Raw genomic sequence first — 21,725 nt, forward strand, 5'->3', positions numbered from 1 at the left:
TACTCACCGGACTCAATCCGGATGGTCGTAATTTACTCCCGGTCGGGTCAGTCGGCTTTTTTTTTTATTCACTCCCAGTGGAAGTCCATTTAGGCGAATGACTTTCGGGACTTGATAAAGGATTTAATATCTGGGTTGGAAGCAGAAAAAAATACAATAAAGGGAAATGTTTTGGCCTGATTTGACCACCCGGAACAGAAAGGGTTTTCCGGATTGGGAAACAATTATGAAGTGATAAAAGTGTTGCTTTTTTATGTAAATTTTGGGCCGATTTGGTTGATTTGATGATTTGTTTGATAGAATTTGAATCCGGAACAAATTGTGGTGAAACTCGTCTGATTCTCTACATATCAAAAACTCTTAAAATCTAAAACGGGATTCTCTTTTTCAAATTCGTTTATTCAGTTTTTTTTCGGAGCCCAAATTTCGAAATGTTTTTACAGTTTCAAGCCAAGTCATTAACCCGGTTTCACTTTTTTGAAACCTCAGGGTCAAAAACCAAATGGAACAACAATTTATTTGTGACACTCCTTCGTCGTCGTCGCCTTCGAAAAAGATTCGCAAACCAAAATTGCGAAAACTTCCAAGGACAGCAGTTCTTTTTTGGGTCATCTTTTTCGGTTCCGATCCAAGACCTCACATTCCAGTTGTGTGTGACCATAAATTTTGAGCAAATAAACCATAAAGACCAGAAATTTTACAACCCTTCGAAAGCTTGCCAAGGGTCCCAAGGACGACGGGCTGCCATTCTATCGACACACATCGGGACAAACAAAAAGAAGGACGTGTAAAATAATTACGAAATTACTCCGGCACATTTAAAGTAGGCTAGTTTTTTTTCGGTTCCTCTCTTCTTTGCCGTATCGAGCTCAGTAGGCTTTGTGTTCTGTTGAAACTTTTTCGTTCAAATTTTTTCTGTTCGGAGTTTAAAAATTTGGGTGAACAGAAACTTTACGACCTTGACATCATCGGTTTCGGACTGAGCATTCGGTATCAGTTGACAGATTTGGTTTCTTTTTGCTTGAAAATTTCGACCAGAGTTCGTTAGCAAAAACGAATCCTTCTGTTCCGTGTATGATTCAAAACTAGAACAGGTCTACCCCCTGGGGTTTTTTTTGAAGCCAAGGATCTATGCGTCTACAGGACCGGTAACTCAGTGGGTGATGGTCAGTTGTACAATTCACTCAAAGGAAGGGCTAGATTCTGCACCGAGCGTAACGGTTTCAACCGAATGATGAACCCAAGCTTCTGGGAAAAAACGGGATCACAAAAAAAAGAAGATCCAAACTATTTGCAGAATTCCTTCCAATCTTAGATGGCGTAAATGGTTACATAATATTTTAAAACCAATTAAAAGTATAAGATTGTTTGAAAAATGATGAAAAAAATTAATTAAGAAATTAAATTAAAAAAAAACTGAACAATTATTTTCAACCTGAGATTTCAAAACTATACATTGAGGTAGCAAGCATGGATTTAAAAAGACGATTAGAGCCCAGTTAAGATCCAAAATTATGTGTTAGTGATCTAAAAACTTTCTAAAACTTGTTTCCTTTAGAATTGATTCGATTTGATTTGGATCCGATTTTTTAAGATAAGTTAACAACCGTTTAATTGATTTTTGTAAATTTATTTTCGGCATAGGTATAGGTGAAAATGTATATTCTTGGATAAAGAATATCAGAATTGAAAATTGATAAAGATGGATAGAAAAATATAGAGGAAATTTTGCAGATGTTGAAAAGAGCGAAACGGCATTTTTGCGAGAAAAACTTATCAACGTACCATACTTTACCCCGCAACATTCCATTATTTAGGACAGGGGTGAGTAACCTTTTGAAGCAACGGACCACTTTTAATTTGAATTTATTTTCATTCGACAGGCCGCACTAATAATGAAATTTAAGTAGTATTAGTTTGCGGAGCTTTGCGTTATTTTTCATAACGATAATTTTTTTACACAAACAAAACTGAAAAAAGATAAATAAAACGAATTCATGTATTTGCATGAACATGCTTTTTTTTAAATCTAAGATGATTAAACCAGCCTTAATCACTTAATCTTGGTAATTTTTCAATAACTTAAATGTTGTAATTGATTAGAAATGTTATGCGAATAATTTTCTTTACAAAAATGAAACATCAATTACTTCCCTTTTTATTTAGTGAAAACGAAAAATTTTGAAAGTTTTTCTATGGTTCGTAAAATGATTCGAACCGTTTTCTGAGAAAACCCCTTTTTTTGTTCGAACCAATGTGATGCTATTTATTGATATCACTTTCACTTAAAACTTTCATGGAGCTTAACCATAGCGATTTTCTTCTGTGCCCATTAACAAAAAGTTTTTTCACAGTTTATTTAAATTTGGTCGTTTTTTTTTTTTTTTTTTTCTAAAAACGGTTTTTTTTAAAGGTCCAAATGAAATAATTGCATTGAGATGTTGATCAAGCTTTCAAGTTCATGGAAAATTCATAATTTCACAGATTTTTAACCAGATTTTTAAATGTAACAGTTCACATTCTTAAGTCTAGAAATTTTTTACAGATTTCATAAATTTTTTTAGTTTATTCAAGAATCCTCTTGGATAGGCTTTTTAAGGCTAAGTCATGAAAATCTGATGTCTTTGGTAATATGGATTGCTAATTTTTAAGAAAAAATACTCAATTTAATCGATGTTTGGCCTGATTTACCTTCAAAATTTCTCAAATTAGCTTCACAGATAACACAAAACAACTAAATTCACATTTTTCCGAAGTGCAAGGAATCTCAGGACTGATTAGGACTTATTTGGGGGTTCTGAATCAAAATACTTAATTAGTTTTTTTTCAGTTCTAGCTCTCGAGATAACTTAAAAAAATAAGTAAAAAACTAGTTATTCAATTTCTGTACTTTTTTGACAAAAACTTATTGACTCAATGATCCACTTTCCCAAAGACCACGAGTTATTTTGAATTTTGAAAAAAATGTATAGAAGTTTTCTATTTGTTTTTTTTTCCAAACCTGCAAAAGTCGGAAATTTTGACGAAATTTTAAAACTAAACAAAATTTAATCATTGATATGCTCAAAACCGTGAGTCAAATCATTCCGCAGTTTTTAACAAAGTTGTTGAATGAATGAAAATCTTTAACATTCAATATTCAACGACTTTTTTTAATGAAGTCAGGAGTTGTAATCGTAATTTTTGAAATTTCTAATTATTGTAGAGTTCAATTTTTTGAAAGCGATGTTTCCTATATACAAGATTATCTTGGAAATATCTGAGTCCTTGATGGAATAGAAAAAAATAGTAATTTGATTCAAAATCAGCTTTGGGTTTTTTTGTAGTTCTATGTGTTATGAAGACAGATTTTAACCAAACTGATCAATTTTTAAAATTCCAATGATAGAAAAAATCAGGACCTCAAAATCTTTCACAATCAGTTTTTGAAACATAAACACCAAAAATGTGTATTCGTTAAAAACTTGTTGGGCTGGTATCACAGAATTACAGATAGGAGAACATGCTCTATCATACCCCACCTAAGCGAATTGCTGAACATCTTGTGTAAAAACGAGTGTACTCGTTGAAGATAAGTGTTTTCTATTAATGCTTATGATTTTTATTACTCAAATTCCTTTCGTTACTTCAAAAACTTAATTTTCAATAACCATATCAAAAGCCACTGAACAAAACTGTGTTGTAAATTTGCATATGCACGCCGCTGATTCAATACGCGCCTAGCAGCCGAACAAACCCGAAAGCAGCCGAAGACCTGAAACACACTACCCAAGTAACCAAAAGTTCCATAAAACAGGCTCCTAAAAGCTTACTCATCTTTGTTTAATAAATGAGTAGCATTCTACTCATCCTCAAATTTAAGTTCTTATTGATACTTCTAAAGTCCATAATCGAAGCTGAGTAGAAGGCTATTCAGCCTCCACTTGAGACCTCGAAAAAAAAAAGATTAATGATAAAAGAAAAATGTTTTTCCTGCTATGGATTTTTATAACTTTTAATTTTAACCTGATGTTGCTTCAATTGTGAATGATTTTCATACTTACTTCAAAAATTTGCATGCTTGAAGACTTGAACCTGAACCAACTAGGTGAAAACTGAACACGCTACCTCTGTACCATGGCCAATGATTAGATTGGTGTTATTTTAAACATCAATATGAAATAAACTTGGAACTATCGACTTTTCAAAGCAGGCGATATAAAAAAATGTAAACATTCGTACTTGGTCACCAAAGGATGTATAATCTTTTTCCAAAAAAAACTAGGAGGAATTGAAATTGAACGTGAGTGTTTTTATGTTTTAAATTGTTTTTTTGTGATTTATTTTCTTTCTATCTGTTTTTTTTTATTTTAGTTTCAAAAATGGAGAGCGCTTAATTCCTCATCAAGGGTTCTCCCAACCACGATAATGAACATATGTGGACCTTGTTCAACTATAAAAAAGACATGAAGAAATTTCGTCAAGTTATGTCGTGAGACGGTATACTAAATAAATAGATAATGAAGAAATTTCGAATCCAACTTATCCTATTGAAGAATAAATTGCCGCCAGTTGCGAGAAGCTACTGTTGATACAAGCCGGTAATTACGTTGCTCTAGGTGCAAGAAGAAAAATCGAATTGCAAACGACAGTTAAATATGAATATTGCAATGATAAAATGCAAAACAATGCGAAAAATATATTATATTAATGTTATTTTTCCATTTTGATTAAAATAGTTGATTTATTTGTGGATTTAATTCGTTGTTCTTGTAGAGACGAACCAGCTAAAGGCTGAAAGTCTCTCTAATAAAGGCAAAAAAAACGTTGCTCGTATTTTCAAAGTTCTGATATTCTTTTATTCCTCTTGTGAAAATTTTAACGCTAACGTTTGTTTTGAAGTTCTATAGAAGTGGAAACCAAAAAGTTCGTAACAAGTTCTGTTTGGAACCAAAAAGTTCGTAACAAGTTCTGCATTGAACCGAGAAATTCGTAAGAAGTTCGTAACCAAGCACGATAAGCCTAATTGAATTCTGGATTTTTTTATGGTACTTGGAACGCGCAAAAATATTCTATGCTTCTTTTTAGACTTTTTATGTTCGGTTTTAAGTCCAAATCAAGCACCTATTTTCATTTCTCTCGAGTACCTTTTATTCAGCCAAATGGGAACTTCTAATGCACAGAATTAAGTATGTATGTGACTTTTGGTTACTTGGGTAATACTTACAGGCAATTCGATTAAAAAAAAATCAAAACAGACTAATCAAAATTTAAAAAAATAAAAAGTAATTTTTTGGGCTGAATTAACGCTTAAAAATGGTTATTAACTTTTAGTTCACCTCAAAGAAAATTGGCCGTTCTGAAAAATTAATTTTTTCAGCATATTACGTGGCGCGTTATCGCGAGCGCATGGGCTGTGATAAAACATACCCATAAAAAGCACATCTTAGCAAGTTCAGTATGATTTTTTAGCATGAAATCATTGTTTACATTCTTCTCTATTGATGTGTCAGAAAATATTGTCTTATTAATTTTCCTCTGCTTGGTATGACACCTTATTGAAAGTGTTTTAAAATTTATATCTAAATATAGAAAAATCCAAATTGTGAAATTTTCACGACACAGTAGTATTATAAGGAAAAATTCATACTTGCTATGGCCAATCACAGCATTTAAAACAAATTGGTAATATTTTGCAGGCTAAAAATGTCACAGATTTTCCCAAACACGAGTGGCTTGTTTTAGCCGCATGGGCCGTTATATGAACTTTCCCCCTAACTGTCAAAGTGGAGGCAATATACAACTTAAGGTGCCCGCACAATAGCCCGTGGGACGTCGCGTCGCGTCAGCGTCGTTTTGACGTTTCATTTTGGGGATACCATTTTCCGTTTGAGCCATCACAATGGTGCGTCGCTTCAGTGACAGCATTGTACTAAAACGCAAAACTTGTTCTAAACAGCAGCGTTTTCCAGCGACGAAGTTTTTGTTTTGAAAAAAATCAAAATTTTAGCGCTTCATCAGGGCTTTAAATCTTCCTTTTTTATATTTTTTTTTGTCAAAGTTTGACATTAATATATTGAAAAATAAAATTATCGTCATTTTTCTCCCCGATTGTACAAACTTGATGAATAACATCGTTGATATTCATTTCTTTCATAAAAAAATTATTTTACATAATGATGAAATCATAAATAATTGACTAAACCAAAAAAAATCGTCCATTTATTTTTTTTCCATTATCATTCCAATATCTGCCATTTATCATGATGATTCGGTTTTCTAACTCCTATCGTTTCTCGAAAAATTAAATGAAACGTTATTTTTTGTGGCGAGTTTTATTTTCATAATTTTCAAAAAAACCTTTTCTGTGGATGCTGTATTGCAGAAACAACGATTTATGTGTTCGGGTATCTAAACTATTTCGGTAATCGTTCTGGTATGATTTTGTTTGGGGTAAATTTAAGTGTTTCAGATCTGCAGTGCAAAAATTTTTTTTGCTGCTTTCGGTGCAATCACACTATCATATTACAATTGTTCTGTAGCGACTGTTACCAATGTGGGGTCTGTCGATCCACTTCCGGCAAGAGGATTGAATTTGTGGCTGACCATCGAGAAATGCATCATTGGTTGAAGGCTTCTGCGCTTGGAGGTTCTTATCCTACAAACCTTGCTGAGGTGCTGTATCTTGTGATACCGGCACAACAAAAATACCGTCAACAGGACTGGTTGGAAAATGGCTTCTCTTCGCTTGTCAAACGTATTCCTCCTAAAATAAAAGAATTTCGAACAAAACAAATAAATCATGACCGAAAATTTCGACATCCGCGAAAGCATCGAATCAAAACAAACTTTTGGTTGCTATGTTTCTTGACGCTGTATTGTGATGCAAAAATCGTCGGTTGCGTCGCGTCAGCGTTTTAGTACTCAACAACGGCGTTGACAGCTGACGCGACGCGACGTCCGACGTGCTATTGTGCTGGGGCCTTTATTTGTATCTATCAGAAAAAAAGCAAAAGAGCGTAAGATTTTGCTCTCATAGCCTTTAAATCATTGGCAGCGACAATATTTTCTAATTCTCTTATTGATCAATATCACTCAATTGCATTCTGAATTTTAACTGTCTGGATGCACTGCTGGTTGTAGAGAGAACTTGACGACAATTTTCTCACGTGAAGCACGAACTGGAGCAAAATTATTTCAAAATTTACAAACATGGCGAGATCTCTATCATTTCCGATAATGACTTCAGACGACATTTTATACGATCTTTTCATAATGCAGTTGGAATTGCGATTCACAACACCATTTTAAACGACTTAAGTTATCATTTTTGAAACGATTCCATGTTTGCCTTGTTATCATTTTCATTTATATGTCATATATGTATTTTAATAAACTTTTACAAATGCTTAACGTATAACTATCAAAAAATTAAACAGAGTGTTGGAGTTCAATTTACTTTGAATTTAATCGTTTACGTCACTATATCATTTTATCTCATAAATAATATCCCTAAATATCGACCATTTTGCGTCTTATTTAAAATTTGTAAAAAAAAATCTTTGAAATTAAATGTTTACCGATACATATTTCATAGCGTCATCACAAAAGTCCTTACCTGTACGAACCAAACTAGCACACAATTTTAAATGAAAAAAGTTTTCAAAGATGATATACTTCGCGACAAAAAAGGTCTCACTTTTTCTAGAAATTTATCACAAACCGTTGGTTTTTTAGCAAAAATATGTATATTATTTTTAACTAATGAAAAGTAATAATGATGGAAAACATTTTTCTCAGTCCCCCGAAAAATACCACAATTCTCAGAGGAAGATGATCCTTGGCCAGTCTGGAGGCGTAGCGCTAGTTCTATGGACTCATTGGAACAACATACGAAATATTGAATTATTACCATTTTCGCGCTTTCCCTTACTTCACTAGATTCAAAAAAACACGACTTGTCAGAACTTGATAGAGTTCTGAGACAAAGCATAAGTTAAATTAAAAGAAAATATTTAGCTTTAGGACTTTCGATGCTTACATTCTAGGTTTAAGCGAAAAAGTCTGTAGATTATTTAAAAAACATAATATCAATGCGGGCTTGTGATATAGCTCAGTTGGCAAGTCTGTTGCTTCCTGAGCCGATGTCCGCGAGTTCGAGCCCAAGAGTAAATATCGAACACAGTTGTACCGGATAAGTTTTTCAATATTTGTCCGCCAACTGCAACGTTGATAAAGTCGCGAATGCCATAAAGATGGTAAAACGACTATAATCGAAACAAAAAAAAAAAAAAAAATAATATCAATGCGTCTGTTTGTTTGCTGAAACAAAGGATCAAATTCCATAATTGAAACAAAAAAACGTAGTCTGTTCGATTTCGTGTGACGTCAGAAAAGAATACTGTGGAAAAACATAGCAGGCACTTGAAAAACGAATAAGCATCCACAAAATCAGTCTAAAACAGTGGTTTTCAAATTTTTTTTCACTCACCGCCCCCTTTTGCAAAATTTTCAAGCTCAACGCCCCCCTAAGCAAATTTTCAGAAAATCTATTGAAAAAATGAAAATTTGGATAGTTAAAAAGCTATTAGCCTTTGTCTTGATGTTGTTGTAAGGCTTAACTAAAAATTCATTTAAATTTATATGAGGCCCTCAGAGCCAAAAGGGTATCATAAGTGTGAAAATGGTCGATTTTGATTTAATAATGTCAATCGATTCTTATATTTCGAACTATATTTCATGATTTTTCAGATTTTTAGAGTTTTATTTGAATACTATTTTATTAGAAAGAAAAGAGCTTTTTTTTTTAAATATATGGAAAATTGGTAAACATGACAAATTAAAAGCGTGTTTTCTCGAAATTTTCGAGCCGGACAAATCCGAGATATTTTATTTAAGAACCTGGCAAAATTCGGGCATTTGATTTCAAAGTTGTCGACCAAAAACCCGGATAATATCCAAGTAAATTGTCTCAAAACCCAGGAATTTCTTTACAAAAAATCAAGAAAAAAAAACTCGAAAAAAAATTTTTTTTTCGTCTTCATTTATCAGCAGTTTTAATCAGGCATTCAAAAAACTTTTCTTGGTTATTTCCTTAAAATTTGTTAAAAAAAAATCTATTTGAAAGCAAAAATAAAAATTTTAAAAAACACAATTTGATTTTATTTAGTTTGTTTTGGCAAATGAAGTGGATAATTTCGGGCAACCGGGCCGGATCGGACTTTTGACGATTTTTTCAATAAATATTCGGGCAATCTGGCTACCTTAACGTATTTGGTTTCAAGGGCCTCATATTGCTTCAAACCTCCAGTAAACACTTAATTCTTTGTAAAGTTTCCTGGACACTTATTTAAACTGATTAATAAGTTTGATATCATATATCTTAAATAATGGTAAACAAAATTTTCTATTTACCATTAATTTGCTTTAGTGTTGAAAACTAAATTGCGTTATTGAATACAAATACTGTAAAGTCGAAAAAATAACGTGAGAATTTACTATTACTTCTCGATATCTGAATTCATCCATGGCAAATGGCACAATTGTTTTTTTTTTGCATTAAATTAAATAGAGATGAACAAATAAGAACTTAAAATAAAAATTCTCTAATCTAAAATCATTCTTACACAATTTCTTAAAAAAAAATCCATCACTAAATCACAGATGTCGCCTTTGAATACAGATTTTTTTCAAATGTATTTTCTGTTTATCATATTTTTGGAGACAATACATTTTAAAGATTATCAAGCATTGCCATCTAAAATTATTCTTGTTTTGGTATAACCCATACAATATCAGTGATAATTTAGAAAAAATCTTTTAGTTACATTAAAAAATAATTGTCTAGTTTTGTAACGTAATTTCATTTTTTGCATCGAACCTACGCATTGATATTCCAAATCTATGTTGTTTCGTAATTTGTGTAAATGTGGATTACGACCTCACCGCCCCCCTGAGCCTTTCCAACGCCCCCCAAATTTCAAAATTGAGCTCACCGCCCCCCTGGAAGCTCTCATCGCCCCCAAGGGGGCGGTAGGGACCACTTTGAAAACCACTGGTCTAAAACAAGAGCCAGAGTCACGGGATTGGCACAACATGCCCTAGAACAAAACCACAAGTTGAATATCGAAAAAAAAAACATATATTTTAGAAAGAATAAATCAGCAATGAAACGTATTACATGTAGAACTCAATAAAGGAAATAAAGTGAACATCAAACAAGGCGCAATTAAAATTTCTAAAATATAATGCTTGATAGAGAAACGCCACAATTTAAGAAGCAAACTACGGATTCAAGCTTAACGGATTCAAATTCGAAGCCCTCCAACACGAATACAACAGACAATATCTCGACGAAGCCGAGAATTACGAACGCCAGCTTTTAGAACTCTGGCCAAAGATCTCCAAGTGTCAAGATAGTCGGGCTGTTGTTTTTTCGAACAAATCGTTGGCGTCACCTACACAATGTTATGGTGCTGCCGCCCTGCGAGATGGGATCCAAGTTTTTTTTAATTTACGTTTTAAAAATAAACTTTTCCGATGATGGTTGGAACGAAGTAGACCGAAACGTCAGAGTAATAGCTTAGTTAGACTTACGATTGACCGAAAAATATCAACCCAAAAAATTATCGAATTCAGAATCCAGGATTTATGAGTTCGGATTAAGGATTCCAAATTCATGATTCTTGATTCAGGTTTCCGAATTTTGAATTTCAAATTCAGGATTCAATTGCAAATTCTAAGATTCAGGTTTCCGAATTCAGGTTTCTGAATTCAGAAATTCAGATTTAGAATTCAAATTCAAAGACTTTTATCATTGTTTGTTCTCAAAACATAAGCATTTACCTCTTTTTGATTAAAATTCATTCAAGCGTTTTCTTGCGTTGCACTGGGATGAGAATACTGTGGTTATTAGAATTTGATCAATCTCGGTCATATTGGTCACCCTGGTTTCAAATAATTTAGTTATCTTATTGAAACCCCCTGTACCGTTTGCTATAACTCAAGTGTTAAATGTTGCCAACTTGTTTTATTGTTCTGTAATGAATAGTTTGAATTATTTAAGCGCCAAAAACTGTAATGATGAGGAAAAATAAAAGGAAAGTTCTCTTTCGTTTTAACTGTCGACTGGAAAACAAGTTTTCCTTTTCCCATCCGAAAGTCAGAACAAATGGTCTGAGTGTCTGACACAACAGAATTATAGCCAGTTTTTGTGAAATTTACATAATTTTGTACTGGAATTCGATTCAAAAAGTATCAGTAAAACACAAATACATTACCCTTCAGCGTTTACATATCATTAAACATCACAAAAAAGACATAAATTTGACGACAGAGGAGTTTAACAGACCAAAGTGAAAGACCAAAGTTGGGAACCAGAGGTTGTGATATCAACTAACAGAAGAAAAAAAATGTAAAATCTTCAGTATACATTTGATTAAATATTTTTTATTTTTGAATAACTTGTTTCTTGTTTTTTTTTTCTTCACGTCATCATCATCATCTACACAATAAAAATCAGGGGGAATTTGGGTTGGGGGAGCAAATATACAATTGTTTTTCGATTTTGTTCGCTGCTTTCAAAAGCACAAATCTTGGTTGGTTTGTTTGTTTTGTTGGCTAGAGTGGGGGGTTGTTGGCTAAGCGTTCAATGAACCTAACTAAATATAGTATAATATAATATAATAATAATAGTTATCGTTTAAAATAGAAAATAAAAAACACCTTACAGTTTGTAATTTTGATTTTCAGCAAGGGGACGATTTTCGTTGTAAAACTTAGGTTTGCAACGCAAAAATAACTTACACAAATAGGAAAACAACTGAGAGACCCTAACCTTTTGTGGTTATAATTTACTTAATTTTTGTTTGATTTTTTTTTCATTTTTTTGTTTCGGTTCTAACTAGGATAAGATAACAAAATTTCCATATTCATCGCTAATCATTTGGGAAAACGGAAAAAGTTCAGACCATCGAATACATTTCTACACAAACAGGTGAGAGAAAGAAATAACGGAGATGAAGGAGGGACAGATATAAATCGATCAGAAAGAGAGCAAACAGCTGTTTCGATTTTTGGTTTTTTTTTCGGTTTTGGACAGATCATAGTAAGCCGTTGCACCGCACGAGAAAAACGAGGAACTTTTTATACCATTTTATAGCTTCGAAAATTGTTTGGTTGTTTTGTTAAAGTTTGAGGAGGGAAAAAGTTTACGGTGGTGAAAATGACTGAAAAGTTTAGTAAAATTTGTTTACAACACAGCTAATCATCCGTTCGTTTGTTTTTTTTTTGTTCTTTGGTTAAATATTTGTTTCGTTTTCTTACATTTGTATGCGCATGTTTTAAAATGTTTTTATTCCCTGATTTGCAGTTGTTGCAAGAGTGGCTGGAACCCGTCGCGGTTGCTTTGATTTGTACATCGGTAAGTGTGTGTGGCAATTGGTTTTGTTTTTTGTTTCTCCGTTTGTTTAGATTTTCATTTTGTTTTAATTTATATTTGTTTTTGGCAGGCCACCGTCGCCATTTTGATCACGCGGGTGTGGCATTTTTGGAGGGTTTCCTATTTACAGATTGTTTTTTTGGTTCACAAAATGGCGATGGCAACCATTTTTGTTTTGTTTTTAAAGTTTGTTCTACACAGTTTTGTTGGTATTATTTTTCACTAGCGAGACACAGTTACTAAAATTGTTTTTTCCTTTTAATTTAAATCTTTTTCAATGGTTTTAATATTCATTTGTTTGATTTTTGATTGGGTCATCCTTTTTTTTTTTTTTAAAATAAATGATCTTATAAAGATGGCTTCTTTCACTTAACTAAGCTACTCTTTTTTGTTTTTGGTTTCATTTTTCTCTTGGCATCCTTTGATTATTTGGTATCCGTTTTTTTTGTCAACAACAATTTTTTCTTTAGAAGGGGAGAGGTGGGAGCAAGTTTTGAGATAGTTTGGTTTAAGATTCCATACCGTGACGTTGGGCGGCGGCGGCGGCTGCTGCAGCTGCGGCGGCCATGGCCAGCTTGTGCTGGCGCTGTTTCAGGTACAGCGAGGCGGCGTCGTCCAGTTCCTCGAGCTCCTCCATGGTGACGGGGGATCGAGGCGAGTGCATGCTCAGGTCTTCGGGTTCCGTCTGTTCCGGGAGGGAGGACTTGATGTGGGAGATTTGCTGGGGAGTTCGGACGGCAGCCGCGCGGAGGTCGATGGCGGTTGCTGAGTGGTGGATGTCCGGAGTGCTGAAGTCCATCGGGAGGTGGTTGAGGGAAAGAGGGAATTTGGGTTGGTGGAGCGAGTGGAATGGCACGGATTGTTTGAGGTCCATAGAGAGGTCGGACATTTCGGAGCAGCCGGACTTCTGGTCGCAGAGGGACATGGCGGGGCTGATGGCGGGAGTTGGTGGGCTGGTGATGCCGCACTTGTGATGGAGTAGGTGGTGCCGCCTTCGGTAGCTGGAGTTGCATCGATCACAGTGGAAGGGCCGCTGGCCGTTGTGGCTGAGCATGTGGGCTTTCAGTTGGTTGGAGTCGCTGAACTTTTGTTCGCACATTTCGCACTCGTAGGGTTTTTCGCCGGTGTGAACTCGGAGGTGCCGTCGGAGGTTGGCAACCTGGACAAATTGGCGATCGCAATGACTACAGGAGTAGGGCTTCTCGCCGGTGTGCAGCCGCATGTGGGTCTTCAGGTGGTGATCCCGGGTGAAGCGTTTGTGACATTCGGGGCACTCGAAGGGCTTCTCGCCGGTGTGGGTCCGTTCGTGGTTCTGGAGTACGTGCTTGTAGCCAAAGGAGCGGTTGCAGATCTTACAGGTGAACACTTTGTCTCGGGAGGGATCCCGGGAGCTTGAGGTAGTTATGGCAGGTGATGGAAGTTCGACGCTTCCGTTGGATTGTGGCGATGATCCAGAGGTAGGTGGAGAGATTGGGCCGGGGCTAACCATGTCCCTAATTGGGATGTCTACAGGAATACTTTGTAGAGATCCGGGGGATTGTAGCTGTTTCCGCTTGCCCATCTTCTTCTGTTGAGGTAGAATTTCGGAGGTCGTCGATACGATGTGATTGTTATTGTTCATGGTGAGCTTGAGGGATTTAGAGCTCTTGTAGCTGAGAGCCGGTGAGATGGGACTTTGTGGTGGTGGAGGGCTGCTGTTGTTACTGTTTGGGGTCGGTGGAGCCCAGGCGCCGAAGAGAGCCGGATGTGGTGGGAATAGTCCGGTGGCCAGGGTAGCTCTCAGGGACATCGGGAGTCCGGCGGCCATCAGAGCGGCGGCTGCTGTTTGATTGGCGGCGAGCAGCTGCGGTGCCAGCATACCCATTGCCGACGGCGGATAGCCTCCGAAAATGGTCGGACTATGATTGACGCCCATGTTCAGATGGTGATGGTGCGACGGGTGATGATGTTGACCGGTCAACGGGGGTGACACCGACATGCTGCGCTCCTCTTCACGCTTCATTCCTTCCAGAGTACTACGAACGGCAGCTAATCCTGTTGGTAGAAAAAAAGGGAAAAGAAAGCGGAATTAATAATTTGATTTAACTTGAGTGGGACTCGTTGCCCTAGAACGTGTATTTTTTTCCGTTCGTCGTCGTTTGTCAAGAGGGAGCGAACAACTAAAAAGCTATCGATTTTTCCCGCTTGAACTCTCGCTTTGGATTAAATTAGTTAACAAAATAAGGCAGTTGAATGACATTTGATACACACATGTGTCGTCCGACAGCTGATTGTTTGAGTAGAAAATTATAGCGTTGTCCAACGCTGTTTGCTTTTGAAATCTTTTCATACGGAAAGTAAACATAAATTGCCATCAGTGTTTCAACCGGGCTGCTTCGATTGATAAAAATCATAACCCATTTGCGAATGCGAGACGGCTAAAAGGTAGGTAACAACAATAACAATCAGACCGGGTTACACACATGTAAGTATGAATGAACCCTTCAAAATGTAAACAAACCGAACGAAAACCGAATCAGACAGAGATTGAGCTAGCGCGTTGGGATTGAGAGGAAGAAAGTGATGGGGAGCAAGCATGCACACATGAGCGAGAATGTGTGTTGTAAAAAGTGGTGAGCAACCGACGAAAGGATTCTCTCTGCGGTGCAGCCTTTTTCCACCCTTCGATTCATCGCGGATAACCGGAGAAGAGAACTTCGTCATCTCGCCGACGGAAAAAAAAAAAACAAAAACAACAACTCACATGTATCGCGTCGGAGAAGGCAGGATCGCCACATGTGAGTATTCGTGGAGCGCGAAGAAATCAGGAAGCAAAACAAAAACCCCTTCCTTCTTCTCCGACGCTGAAGAAGGAGAAAGTCCCCTCGGAAACCCTAAGCATGGTTAGGAAAACGTGGTGGCGGCTAGACGGTTGAATGGCTGGCACGTTTCGATGTATGTCTGCTGCGGTGGGATCCATTCCAGCCAAAAAGTGCCAATCAAAAGGATATCTTTCAACGTCTCCCCCTTCACAACCCCACGGCACGAAGTCGCAGCTTCCCAGACGGCTCTCTTTTGGTCTTCGACGACGTTCAGGAAGACGGCAACAACAACAGTAGAAGACTTTCGTTTTCGTTTTTCGATTTCGAACCGGCTTGCTTTGATTTTTGGCGTGTGGCTTGGATCGGGGAGCATTGAACCACATGTGTTTTGATTGTTGCGAGGACTGGAATTGAGATTGGTGTGCGTATTTTGTTTTCCTTTTCCGGTTGATTTTTTTTTTCTTTTTTGGGAAAATCGCGAACGCGCGGGAAAACTGGAACACACTTGCCCCGTTTTTCGGGTCGAATTCCTAGGAAAAAAGAGGAGGAAGTACGGGAGATAAGTGTGATATGATTTATAGAGTTCTACACATGTTGGTCGTTCAGCGGCGACTAAGCGGTGTAATTTGAATCCCGTCGTTGTTCTTTTTCTCGGGTTCGGTGGGAAAATCCTTGTCCTGAGGACTAATTTCATTCGAACAGGAAGTGGGCAATGGCTTGACGAAGGCAAGTGCCGTCGGCGAACGTTTTCAACGATTATTGATTTCTTCCTCTTTTGTTTTTTTTTTCGTTTCTAGAAACCACAGCTCTTATCCTTTATTTATAATTTTATGATTAGGTGTTTATAATTTCACCCCTTTTTTATGGTTTTCACAGGGTTCTTTGTATGAGTGTAGGTAGGTAAGTTTGTTTTTCGACAAACGAACCCTTTTTCGGGCGCCAAACACAACGAACAAAGAAGCGGAGAGAAAATTTAACCGAGCGCTTTCTGGAAGTAAGGAAAAAATAACGAAGCAGGCGCAAGGTGCCAGTGGAAAAAGCAAATGAAGACTAATGCCCCCACGTCCAAAGCCTGCTTGATTATTACCGCTGCCTTGCCATCAATCATGCTCCGCTTACGCTTACGAGTAAGCTAGATGGCAGCAGCAGCAACAGCATCGAGCAAAGCCGCCTGTTCGCCTTCAAAGTAAAACTTAGCGTCGACCGACCAAAAAAAAGGGATGAAAGGGAAAATTTTCGCGAACTCGTTGGAATTACCCCCTTTTTCTTCTTCGCCGCGTCCAGCTCACTTCCATCCTTCCTTTCTCTTCAAATAGAAGTAAAGCCTTAGCAGCGCGTAAATCAGCAGCCAGCCACCCTGGTTTTTCTCCCCGAAAACGTCATTACCGAGGCGATGTCGCCCCCCAACTTCTTCCCTCAGCTCTCGTTCTATGTACTAATAAGGAAGCTGTACCGGGGACCTGGAATCCTTCTTTTCTTCTTTACCCCCATCATCATTATCAACTTTGGCCCAACTCATCCCCGCCCCGTTCTTCCGTAGAAAAGAAATGAAACGTTATGTATCCAAGCAGGCGCTTGGCTTCCTTTCGCTCAACAAAAACCGAGAAGAAGTAGCAGCAGCAGCAGCAGCGGTTGTAAGATTAAAAGAAAATAACCCTTATTCAAACTAATTACGTAGTCGTTCGTTCGCTTGCTCGGGGTTTTTCATCGTCAGCCAGTGTCGGTGCAACGCAAAAAAAGGAAAAACTCAACCGAACGAGCGAAGAAAGAAAGGGGTTGCCGGGAAAAGTACTTTTTCCGGGAGTTTTCCCCATTCCAGCGAAGAAGATTTGGTCCTTCGAGCCGGATTCTTAGTCTTTCACTCGGGGGTTTGAGCTGTATGTACACCTTCCGCTTCTTCTCCGCGACTATTTAAAAGTAAAAAAACGGAACCGTAAGACGAAGATATTTAAATTTTTATTTCTTTCGCTTTCGCGGGGGACGCGCTTTATGTAAAGCGGGAGTCAGGCAGCGTCGCGGCGCTTGGCTCTGGTCGTCGTTTGCTCTCGCGGTGCAGGAGCAGTTAAGAAAAAAAAAAAAATGGGAAAAATCGAAACGCAAACGAGCAGCTTTTTTTTACTTCTTGTTTTGTTGCTGGAGAAATTAGCATTCGCAAAAACGGCCAAATTTCTTGGAACCTTCCCCTGCTGCTATGGCCAAAAGCGAGGGGCCGCTAGGGTTGTTGTTTGTCCAGCCAGCGCAACCATTTTTGAGCGAGCGTCCGCTCCGGTTGAAAAGGTCAAACTTTGAAAAAATTAAATTTTCGGGAATCTGATGACGCGGGAATCGATCGGTTTTAGTTTGAAATCGGGGGAACGGGAAATTTGAGGAAGAAGAAACACAAACTCCGACGTCCAAGACTGATGACTGGGAAGAAGAGTCAAAAGACGCCGCCACCGTCGTTTTACTGGATTCAATTCGCGGTATGATTCAATTAACGAATCAAGCTAGCGAGTAAGCGAGCTGGTTATGTTTTTTTTCGGGGGGATGACAACTGACAGTTGTCTCTGCAATAATAACAGCAATGATGAGTGCTCTCGAGAACGAATCGAAACCGAAAAAAAAAACAGTCAGCCAGTAGTAGGCGGGTTTGATTTTAATGGACAATCGCGCGTTCGCCGCCGCCAACTTGGTCCGAAATTTTCGTTTCTGTTAAAACAAGACTTTGAATAATTAAAAGGGGCATTAATTTGATTTATTGCTCGGGCGTGGGTTCAGTTTTTTGTTCGGGTTTTTCTTCTTTGTAATTGGATACTTTTGTCCCGGACGTCTGAGATCAGTGGTCAAGCGGAGCAAAAAATGGCCGATCGTTAACCCGTTTTGAGTGAAGGTTGTAAAGGTAAACAGTAGCTGTTGGTTGTTGAGAGTGGACATTAAAATGTAGTCTTAGTGGGATAACAAATTTCAATAAATTCCCTTGCGCGAAGACGAACGAGTATTGGGATCAATCAAGTGGTGTGACACTTGATACAAGCTTTCTGACAGTAATTGGAAGAAGGTATCCTCTAAAAAGGTAAACTGTTTTTGTTTTAAATTGTTTGAAATCGTATGACAAATTATATTTCAGACTTAAAATCTCAATAGACATTTCAAAGTTCTATTGAACTCTGAAGAAAGTTCAAAATAAGAAAAATTGATTTATATCTGTAGTTCGCTCCCAATTGTTTATGTGGCAAAAATTTTTTTTTTTTTTCGAACCAATCAACTTACCTCGTGCTGTTTGGGCTTCCTGCAGCAATGACAATGCCATTGCCTGCTGCGATCGTTGCGAAATCGGTGGAAAAGCTAGAGCTTTCCAACAATTGTTGTTTGGCGACGAAATATTTCACTAAGACTGTATAACTCGTATAATTTACTATACACAACACTCACTACCAAAAGACAGATTCTTCTTCAGAGTTTAGAATAACATTTGCACTATTTTCATTTGCACTTGGTTGTTGTTTTTGGGGGTTTTGGTTTTGATTTGGTGGGGTTTCACACACTAGACTTAATCCTTGGATTAGTTTTGGCGGTTCAGATTAAGAAATAAGTTACTCCTACACCATCAACAGAGAGCAAGTTGAATAGTGTTTCAGAGTAGATTCACTATTTCCGTAACACGAGAGGAACTATGGGCCGTGCCTTGGCGGTTTTCTGAGGCGAAAGACCGTTGATTTGTTTGTTTTGTATGAGAGATTAAAATTAGTAGTAACAGTAACTGCTGCTTCGCTTTGCTTTATGATTCTTGAGTTGATTTGTGTTAAACACTGACTGACTTTTTGTTTCTAGTCACACACTACTGCTGATGCTACTGCTGCTAGGAACTTCCGATTGTTGGTTTGACTTGAGGATACAGAACACACCACGTGAGCTGCTTGCTTAGAGGCCGGAACGCAGAGAACACACGTCCGTACGCCGGGAAAATCAATACACAACTGACGATTGTCAATGGTGGCACGCGAGGTAAGTACCCATTAAAAAATCTTGGCCACTCTACTGTCTTCTTCCGTTGTTGCTGTTGCTTCTTCCTCGCAAGATCGGTAGCACCCGTCTTGAGAATTGCACTGGACTAGTACTACTGCTGCTTGCTTGCTAGCCTTGCCTGACTAATCAGATTGAGGTGTCGTGGTGGACTGGTTGATAGTCCGGTTTTGTCCCGGGTTGTCGATGAAGAAGTGGTGCGGTAACAGCGACGGCACTGACTGGACTGATGATGTCGCGTGGTTACTTACTCTCAGCTGCTGTACCGAGAGTGTGCGATTGCTGTGGGTAGTGGTGGCACGCGATGAGAGCACTCCAGAGGATCCCGCTTGAATGAAGTTACGAAATCTCGGGGCTACCGTACGTAAACATACGGCGCGCACGAAAGTGAATCCGGTTGAAAAAAGAGGTCCTGCGCTCCGGACGAAGAACGTCGTTTCACTTTCGATGGATGACGAGATGACACTGATCCTGTGCTACCTCTACCACTGCCACATGACTCTCTGCTACTTCTGCTGCTGCTGCTGCTAAACCTCTCCACTCTTTCGTCCTAGCCATCCATCCATTCGAAGCACTAACACAACCGCATCAAATCTTCAAGGCAGCAACGGGGTATCCTGCCGTCACGTTGATCCCATTTCTCTGCTGGTGTGCAAACAGCCTTTCTTCACCACACTCGAATCCTCTCTCACCGATTCCATAATCCGCTCTCTCTCGAACACCGATCTCCTTTTGCCTCCTTTCACCAAACTTCCTGAAAAAAAAAACCATCCAACTTACCTTGGTATTAGTGTTTGCTGACCTAGCACAACACTCTTGCTCCAGAAATCGAGAACCCGCTCCTGCGCGCAGCCTTTCATTCTCAAACCAACCAACCGATTTCACCCCGTTGTCCAACCATCTCGACTCTCTCTCACTCTTTTCTGCACTAACACCAACCCAAAAGAAACCCTACAAATGATCACAATCCTCTCTCGTTGCTTTCAACTCGCCGCTGCCGCCGGCAGCAGCACCACAGAAAAAAAACACCCTACACTCCAGCCAGCAACAACCCATCCCACACGCAACAGCAACAACCCGAAGAGCAGCACAACCAAACCAACCATCATCAATCAACAACATCCCTTTTGAACCCACCCGGCGGCCGAGAGCAACAGCGGCACACTCAATCCAAAACACTAACCAGAAAAAAAACAACTGAGTCAAATCACCATCAGCACCAGCAAAACGAGAGGGGAAGTTGACTCGCTCTCCGTTCCGTTCAAATGTTTCCAATCGAAGCAGTCGTCGGGGTAAAAAAAACAAGAGAGTAAGCGAAACGAAGCAACCGGGTGAAACGACTGGTTGTCTCCCTTCAACCACCGAACCGAATACGGGATGGCGCAATCCCCACCACACGGAGACGATTCCCATAGCCAAAGTGTACCCATGCCCGGGGTGACAGGTTTTCCGCTCCTTCATTTTTTACCCATTTTCATGGGGTCCTCTCCATGTCTTGAGGTTGTCGTCGAAACGATCAAAGCAACCGGGCCCCCCTCGAGCGTCGCATCGTGCTTGTTTAAACATCGACGAAGCCAGCTTTGATTGCTGCTCGATCGTTCGGTCGTATGGGGAGAATTTTTGGGGGTCAACAACTATCGTCCAACTTTAGTGGAATAAAACTTGTTTCTGTGGGTCTGTTCGACTTGCATTGTTGTGTTATCAATTTTTGACTCGCCTCCCCCTTGGGGTATGGAATGCATCAGGTTATCGCTTATGTTGTGTTTAAAGCTTGACTAATGGATGATGTAACTATGATTTCGATTCTTTGTGTTTTCCAAACACTGATAAAACACACTGACACTCCAAATATCTGATTCAATTCTTATGTTTCATTCTAGACAAAAGATTTAAACAGAAGATTTGGGTAATGAATATGGTTGGTAGGATTCTATCAGTTGTGAGATTTAAATTTTTAATAATGGTTTCAAATTTCAAGTTTGTTTTCAACAAAACTACTGAATTCAAAAGTTCCAAATTTAAAATTTATGATTGACATTTGGTTTTAATAGACATCTCAGCCTCGAATTTCAAACCGGAACTTGAAAAAAAAACCCGATTTAATACACTTAACAGTGGATTGGAGCCTTTCTAACAGAGTTTAAATTATATTTGGAAATATATAAAATAATATAGAATATACATGATAGATTCCTTCCCTCTGAATCATATAAGTATGATTTCAGATATTCAAACACGAAAAATTCCAATCTCAATATAAAAAAATGATGCCTGATACGTTTTTTTGGGGAAAAGCGAACTGGTATGTAAGGAGCTCATTTTATGTATGGAAAGAATGGTATTTAAACAGTAGAATTTCCAAGATTTATAACACGCTGAAATGGTGCCGTGGTAGCAACCAGAACTTTCACGTTGCTGGTCACGGTTCGAATCTTACTGTTTTTTTATGCTTTTTTTTTACTGAATAAGTAAAACCAACTACAATATTGATGGATAGCCGTGAC

At 38.2% G+C, this 21,725-nt stretch overlaps 1 protein-coding gene across 1 annotated transcript; it reads right to left on the reverse strand.

Moving 5' to 3' along the window:
• Positions 1-11,440: 11,440 nt before the first annotated feature.
• LOC129748312 (protein krueppel) lies at positions 11,441-19,682 on the reverse strand. Its single transcript, XM_055742861.1, has 2 exons — positions 18,469-19,682; positions 11,441-14,452 (listed from the first exon to the last, which is right to left on the reverse strand). Exons 1-2 carry the CDS (start codon positions 18,506-18,508, stop codon positions 12,927-12,929), a joined length of 1,566 nt encoding a protein of 521 aa, XP_055598836.1. The 5' UTR covers positions 18,509-19,682; the 3' UTR covers positions 11,441-12,926.
• Between the last annotated feature and the right edge of the window lie 2,043 nt (positions 19,683-21,725).

This window comes from Uranotaenia lowii, chromosome 2 (assembly GCF_029784155.1).
Source record: "Uranotaenia lowii strain MFRU-FL chromosome 2, ASM2978415v1, whole genome shotgun sequence".
In the NCBI taxonomy this organism is placed as follows: Eukaryota; Metazoa; Arthropoda; class Insecta; order Diptera; family Culicidae; genus Uranotaenia; species Uranotaenia lowii.

Coding starts and splice junctions, on each gene's coding strand:
- LOC129748312 (XM_055742861.1), bottom strand. CDS start 18,508: ATGGCATTGTCATTGCTGCAGGAAGCCCAAACAGCACGAG. Junction 14,453..18,468: donor GGAAGCCCAAACAGCACGAG/GTAAGTTGATTG, acceptor TTCTACCAACAG/GATTAGCTGCCGTTCGTAGT.